Raw genomic sequence first — 7,362 nt, forward strand, 5'->3', positions numbered from 1 at the left:
CACCGATGTGAAAAGCTGACTCGTGAGTTCCTTTTTCCAACAGAGCTAACACAACTCTGTGATGTTTCCTCAGGTTAAAGGCCACAGAAGTTGAAAACACCTTCCTGAAAACACCCTCCTCTCATCGCTCCGAGCCTCCCCGCCGGTTTCAGCATGGCTGGCGGCATTACTGACACGGGGGAGCTGTACTCGCCCTACGTAAGTACCCCCATTCGCAGGCTTTCCCAAACCCCCTTCACTCGGCGTTGTGCTTTCATTTCCCGCTTCCCTATGGACGTAACCTCAGCATTCCAAGAGAGGATGGAGGTCAAAGGGTGCCAAAAAACACTTAGTACTTGTGGTTGGTGGGTTTTTTATGTTACAAATCAGTTTATATAATGTAAAGGGACAATCTCTGCTGTTCCAAGAGAGGATGGAGGTCAAAGGGTGCCGAAAAACGCTTAGTACTTGTAGTTGGTGGGTTTTTTATGTTACAAATAAGTTTATATAATGTAAAGGGACAATCTCTGCTTACGGTGTAGTTGTCAAAGTGGTTAAAAGGGCTGCGTGTCCCAGTTCTTGCATCCTTCTACCCACTTCACTTAGGTTTTGTTAATGTTTTTTTCAATCCAAATTGTCACGTGAGATGGGTATAAACCGGAGGAATTGTGACACTGAAACTATCCCACTTTGCTTTTTTTTTTTTTGCTTTATATAAAGTTTTCCCCTGAATTTCTGAAAGTTTAGTTATTTGTAGCTGTTGTAATTGGTTTTAAACCGCCTCACTTAAAACCAGTAATCAAGATGTTTCTTCCTTCTGATGTGGTGTCCTGTGAAACTGTAGAGCCAATTACTGCTTTCCTATGTTGCTGGAAATACTGGTTTTCGTAGCCACAAGTGTTCGTGTAGAGCCAGCTCTTAAACTCTGCTTTGTAAACTTTTTTTTTACTGAAGTGAACTCGCTAAATATAGAACGAGTCCAGCACTCTGTTGGCTTTCCAGTGCTTTAAAACTTTCATCCCCGAGTTAACGATTGAATTTAGAACAGCTGGATATTAGGCAGCAGAAATAGGTCACAACTGCGAAAATGGAGAATAAAGCAGTAACTGGGATGTCTGGACCCTGAAGGATTAGTGTCACCTGCTCTTACGTTGTTGTGTTAGTGTTGCCTGAATTGCCGAGCATCTCCTCTCAAAGGTTCTGACTCCCCCCTTCCCCTGAAGATGTCTCACCAGGCTGAACACACGGGCACCAGTCTCTGGCTGCTTGACCAAAGTTGAGGAGAACCGCCCGGGGTTTCTTTTTCAAGAGTCCTTCACTGTAACTCGTGGCCCTGGGCATTCGAGTTGTACTTGGGGAATGACAGCTCTGCCAGCTGAATGGAAATAACTTCCCTGCCAGCTGCGATGGCGCTGTTTCTTTTTTTTTTTGTCATTCTGGGAGACTTGTCAAAAGCTGAATTTGTTGTGTTGATGTCAGCGAAGGAAGGGCAGGAGTGCTCGCAGGGTCTCTTGGGGGATAGTTCTCCTGATATTAATTGTTCCGCACACAGATGAGTGTGCAGAGACACTGTTCTTCACTGGCTCTCCTCTGGAGAGACTCTGACCTATATAAAGAAAATAAAACCCCCAACTTTGGGGCAATTTTTGATCCTGAATTCAGCTAAATTTGTAGTCTGGGGGTGCACGGTTATCTTTTGCCCCTGGGCAGAAAAAAGCTCATAGACAGAGCAGATAAAATCCTTTCCCTTCCAGAAGAAAAATCCCTTCTTCAGAATGTGCTCAGCTGCTTCCTGGTAAAATGGCAAGCAGGCTCTGGACTAGAATTCTGTTTGGGTATTTTCTGCTTGACTAAGAATAAAGAACAACGAGAGATTCTGAAAGGTAACTTATGTACGTGGTCATAAACACTAAGGTTGAAGGCAGAAAAGAAGGAGAGACCCCAACCCATGGTGTAGACCTTCTGTGGAGGGCAGTGGATTTGTAAACAAACAAACAAATAAAAAGCTCCTGTGCTTTTTAACTTTAAAAGTTAGAAAGAAAAAAAAGTATTTAAAAATATTTAGTAAATGGAGAGGAATATGAATTTCTCTGGAAATGTGCTGCCACTCGCTTTGTTCTCTTTAGTTGTCAGTCCCCTCCTGGCTTTGTTTCCAGCATGGCCTTGCTGCCTTTCTGCTTGCTCAGAGATGGTGTTCTCGGTTTAAATCAGTGTGAGGTGTCTTGGACGACCTCTGGCACGGCTGCAGACTCACGCTGGGCTGTGTGGGTGGTTGCAGGTTGGTCTGGTCTACATGTTCAACCTCATCGTTGGAACAGGAGCCCTAACCATGCCGAAGGCCTTTGCGACTGCAGGGTGGCTCGTCAGCCTCGTCCTCCTGATGTTCCTGGGATTCATGAGGTAGGACGTGAGTATGTGTCTTCAGGGGGGTGGGGACTTCAGTCAGGTGGGGCTGTAAGGAGAGCGCTGGCTTTTGCTGCTCTTCTGGGTGCTCCTGTCCCACTGCTGCTTGAGCGTTGGTCTCTGCAGTTGTGTTGCCTGTGGACCTTATTTGGAGGGATGCTGTGTTACGGTATAGCCAGGCTGATCTTTCTACCCCCACACATTTGCTGCTTGAGGCCTTGAAGCTGGCCTCGTGATTTCCACGCTGGCTCACCAGGAGCTTCTGCCCAGATGTCTCCTTGCCAGAGCAGCAGGTGGAGCTCGAGGCTGTTGATACGGCACTGATGTCCAAGGAGTTACTCACAGAATTGTCTTCTGACAGGCTGTGAATCCCAGCTTGCTTCTTCCTTGGTTTTAAAGTAAAGTAAATTTATTCTAAGGATGGAAATTAGAAATTCCTTTCTTGTCAGTAACCAGCTCTGTCAGCCTGACCGTGTCTCTGGTTCAGAGCAGTGCTCTTCGGAGCTGTGTGGTGCTGGTGTACAGAGGTGCTGTACGGTCAGTACTGACTGGAGTAACGCTTCTGAGTTCCCCACCTCAAAGCTGTGTGCTGCGAAGGCTTGGCAGAATGTAAACTGTGGGAGTACCGGTCACTGGGAGCTTTGGATGCAAATTCCTTTTAGGTACATACGTTAGTTTAAAAGCCTACATGCAAAGTGTGAAACTCAGCACCAGCAGACAGTCCTTCAAGGCAGCAGAAGAGCAGAAACCTCCAAACCTGCGTACCAAAACTGCACCAGATTAGACACAGCTCAAAGTACCACTTGCCTTGGGAGCTGCGTTGCCCCATTGCCTTTGTTCTGGTGCTTGTGGCTTCCTTGTGCCTGCTGGGGACCGTGAAAGAAGAGACCAGGCGGAAATTGCCCCATGGGCGCAGGACAGGGCTGCTTGCTTTTGTTCTGCAGAACTAATCTCTCACGTGAGCTGAGGCAGCAGAAGGGCAGAAACCTCCAAACCTGCATACCAAAACTGCACCAGATTAGATACAGCTCAAAGTACTACTTGCCTTGGGAGCTGCGTTGCCCCGTTGCCTTTGTTCTGGTGCTTGTGGCTTCCTTGTGCCTGCTGGGGACCGTGAAAGAAGAGACCAGGCGGAAATTGCCCCATGGGCGCAGGACAGGGCTGCTTGCTTTTGTTCTGCAGAACTAATCTCTCACGTGAGCTTGATAAGTGAGTTCAGTTCCTGAAGCAGTGAGAAACTACTTTAAATCCTTAAATAAGATCAATTCGAGGTTTGTTCTGTTTTTTTACAGGGCTACTTTTAGCTGAGATAATGATATTCCTTCTGTCAGTGGCTCTCGCTGTCTCCCTGGACAGCTTTTCCTCAGCCGTCAGCACAGTGTATTTGCCTGCACATATGATCTGCCCCTTGGCCTCCTACTGCTGCTTTGCTTCTGTGTTCACCCTAGGCCCTGTAAAGAGGAAGGAAACTCGCTTTCGAACGAAGGGCAAAGTCCTCTTGACCTTCTGGATTCCTAAAGTGTCTTTTTATATATGAAGGCATGTCGTATTTTACTGCAATTCACGGTCTACATCAACACCGTAATCTCAGGAACAGAAGGGAGCAGCAAACTGAGATAAAACGCTGTACCAAAACCACTGAGTGTGCAGGGAGCTGGTGAAAGGGTTGTTTTGGTTGGTTTGTTCGCTCCTACAAACAGACGGGAGTAGTTCTTCATCTCCCTTCCGTGACAGTTCTTGACTGTTACTGATACCAGCTGGATTTCTCTCTCTAGCTATATGACTACGACCTTTGTGGTGGAAGCCATGGCTGCTGCCAATGCCCAGCTGCGATGGAAGAGGATGGAGAAACGCAAGGTTTGTGCAGGGTTTAATTCACCCTTTTCTCCTGTTATCCCGTAGGACTCGCCTGAGATTCCTCTGCTTCTCTGCCTCGCTTCATTAGAACTCCAAAGGAATAAATTTCTACTGTGCTTAACTTTGCCATATAAAATATGTCTGTTAGTTCCCTGTGGGGTTGCTCGTTAAAGACAGGATTTTCTGTTCCTGCTTGAAAAATCTCTGGCGCTGTTCACATTTCTTACTGATTGTGCTCTCCTTGCCCAGAAGCGCTGCTCGGTGAACGTGGAGAGGTGGCAGCCAATGTATTGGTGCCATTTGGAGTGTGCTGAGGTCTATAAATCCTTGCTGATCTCAGGTCATTTAACTGGGACAGGCTGGAATGTTCTTGCTGTCACTCAGGCTCTATCCCAGGGAGCGGACAGTCTGAAGTATGTCCTTGCTTTAAAACTTACTTGGGGCTTTTTGGATCTTAGCTTTAGTGCCTTTTCTGGATCAGTGCAGGGCATAATTGTTTGCTCTGGTTTAGATCCCTGCCTGTACGTTGTGGGTTGGAGCTAGGGGCCAGACCTGGCTACTCTGACTCGCTAAGGCTACGTATATTTGGATTTTTTTTTTTCTCCACCAGTTCTGCAACCTTGCAGATCTGGTGGAAATTTCCTTGTGCCACATATGACTACATGAACTGAACACACTTCCTATGTGCATGACCTAGGCTGGGACAGCAGAGCCTGCCACTGGCTTCAGCCTGCTCTGCCAGTGCCCTCTTCTGCTCTCCACAGCATCCCTGGTATCACTTTTGCTTGCGTGTCCCGCCCTTCCCTGTTTGGGACCTTTCTTTGAGTTTCTGGAAGTGAGACTATGATGCTGTTGGTGCTGAGCCTGTACTGGGAGTAGCAGATATCCCAGCAGTGGTTTGGTCTTTTTTTCCAGGAGGATGATGAGGATGAGGATTCTTCCTCTGGAGTATCTGACAGTGACGTTCTCCTCCAAGATGGCTACGAGCGAGCCGAGACACGACCTATCCTGTCAGTTCGTAAGTACCAGTTCATGCTTTCACTGGATCCAAAACCTCTCCTCTGCAGGCAGTGTTCCAGGGGTCTCTAGCAAGTGGAGGAGGACTCTTCTGTCCAGTTCATCCTCAATTCCATGTACACACATCCCGAAGTCCTTAGCACTTGTGAGATAAGACTTATTGAGAATTCAGTTCACCTTCTGCAGTTTGATAAAGATCTTTTCCTTCTAGGTCACATCTTATTTTCAAAACACTTTTAAACTAGCTTCAACGGAGTAATCAGACCAGTGACTCTGCAGCTCCGGAGTCATATGTACTGTCCTTCAAAGTGTTGCTAGAGATTGTGAGTGTCTTCAGATAGTCTGGCCTCTGGCTTTATTGGAGGGACCGGTTGAAACTCTTTATGTTTTCAACTTGCAGAGAGACGTGGCTCACCCAATATCTTTGAAATCACTGAGAGGGTGGAAATGGGCCAGATGGCTTCCATGTTCTTCAACAAAGGTAAGCGATTCATGTTTTCAGAAGTTCCCTCAGGTCCTCCTGCATGTTGGCTGTTTGGCTGTTCCTGAAGTTTTCACGCTTCTCAGTGGGCGTTTGCGTTCTGAGTTAGTGATGATTCCACCCAAAAGTGTCATTCCTTCTCTCTGTGGGCTGTCTTCCTCCCGCTGTGTGGTGTTTCTGCAAAGCAGAGTATTCACGGACCAGAACCTGCATGAAGGGGAGGGTGCTGCGGTGGTAGTCAGTGCCTTTCCTTCCTGCCCTGACTCTGAACTGCGTCTGTCCTATGTGACCTCCCCTGTCTAAAGCAGTGGAGCCCAGCTGTAGTGTTTGCTAGTTCTATCTTAGTTGTAGCATTTGAGAATAAGATGTTCAGGCTTCCCTGAACCCCGTAGGTATCAGTCTGAAGGAGAGAGACTTCTGGGGAGAGCTTCTGAGGGTTGTGTGTGTCCAGGGAGTCTCCGAGCGAGCTGCTGGGATGTGAACTGCTGAAAGCTCCCTGGTCTGCCTGTGATAAGCAGCTGTCTGTCCTTTTGCTTTTAAATGTCTCTTGTATGCCGGGGACCAAACTTGTAACTGTACTGCAGTAAAGCTGTATCCATTGCTGTGTGCGATAGAAATGCAAACTATAACACTAGGTATTCTGAAACTTGTAAAACAGAACATTTGGAATGCTGTGCAGAGCCAGAAAAAGTCACCAGACACTGTGGCTGGGCTGTTTTGAGGCTGTCAGGCCCTGTTTCTTGCAGTAAGTGTCATTTTCTCTTGTGCACTGGCCACCTTCTTACAAAGGTGGGCTGGGCTGGTTTTTTCCACTGCATGACATCAGCTTTATGCCAAGGTAAGACTGTTGCCTGTGAAGGACAGCTGGGCTTAAGGAGTGAAGATTCTTTGAACTATATTATTCCTGATTTTAAAGTCCAATTGAAAAAACTTTTTTAATTTCCCTGCATGCCTCTCCTGGTCCTTTGAAGATTTAAATCATGTAGGACTATCAAAATAATCCACCTTAGATCAGGCTGTCACTTTTCTAGTCAGAGGAGAGGTGATTCGTGTGGGTTGGAGACTCAGAAACATCTTGTTCCTGGTCTTGCCTGTAGCACTGGCTTACTCTGACTTTAGGCAAGTTTTCTTGCTTGTGTACTTTGCCCTCTGTAAAACACCGTGAACACTTCCCTGTCAGGCGTCATCTGGGGAGTGACGTTTGGGCGATGCTTTAAGAGCAAGCGCCGTATAACAGGGCTTAGCAGCGTGGCTGAGGATTCAGCTGCAGAGGCTGCTCAGCTGCAGGAGGGCTGGGGGATCACTGGAGGCAGACTGTTCCCATAAGCAAGTTCCAGAAGGCCCCTGCTTTGGATGTGCTTCGCAGAGGAGATGAAGCCAGCCAGGCATTGGGTAGTTGACCTCTCTGCTGGCTGCTGCTCAGTCAGTAGAGGGTGCTGGAAATCCACGTCCCCTCTCCCGTCAGGCACTGATGTACCCTTCCGAGCAAAGTGATATAAACTGCTTAGTATCTAAATCTTAATCCCTCTTCTTAATGTTGCTTTAGCCTGGGTTATCTGATTTCTGTGTTAGGGATCCTCCCCAGGGCCTCCTCAGCCCCAGTGCCAAGGGACAAATCCCTCAGC

General features: G+C 47.4%; 1 protein-coding gene across 1 annotated transcript in view; it reads left to right on the forward strand.

Annotated features, from left to right (window-relative positions):
- Window positions 1-153: 153 nt before the first annotated feature.
- The window catches only part of TMEM104 (transmembrane protein 104), a 39,678-nt gene continuing 32,469 nt past the window's right edge, over window positions 154-7,362 (forward strand). The window contains exons 1-5 of the mRNA XM_010142360.1: window positions 154-198; window positions 2,258-2,379; window positions 4,158-4,239; window positions 5,158-5,257; window positions 5,657-5,737. Of these exons, the coding sequence (XP_010140662.1) occupies window positions 154-198; window positions 2,258-2,379; window positions 4,158-4,239; window positions 5,158-5,257; window positions 5,657-5,737 (430 nt within the window). The remainder of the gene's footprint in view (window positions 199-2,257; window positions 2,380-4,157; window positions 4,240-5,157; window positions 5,258-5,656; window positions 5,738-7,362) is intronic.

Source organism: Buceros rhinoceros, unplaced genomic scaffold (assembly GCF_000710305.1).
Source record: "Buceros rhinoceros silvestris isolate BGI_N320 unplaced genomic scaffold, ASM71030v1 scaffold12128, whole genome shotgun sequence".
Classification (NCBI taxonomy): domain Eukaryota; kingdom Metazoa; phylum Chordata; class Aves; order Bucerotiformes; family Bucerotidae; genus Buceros; species Buceros rhinoceros.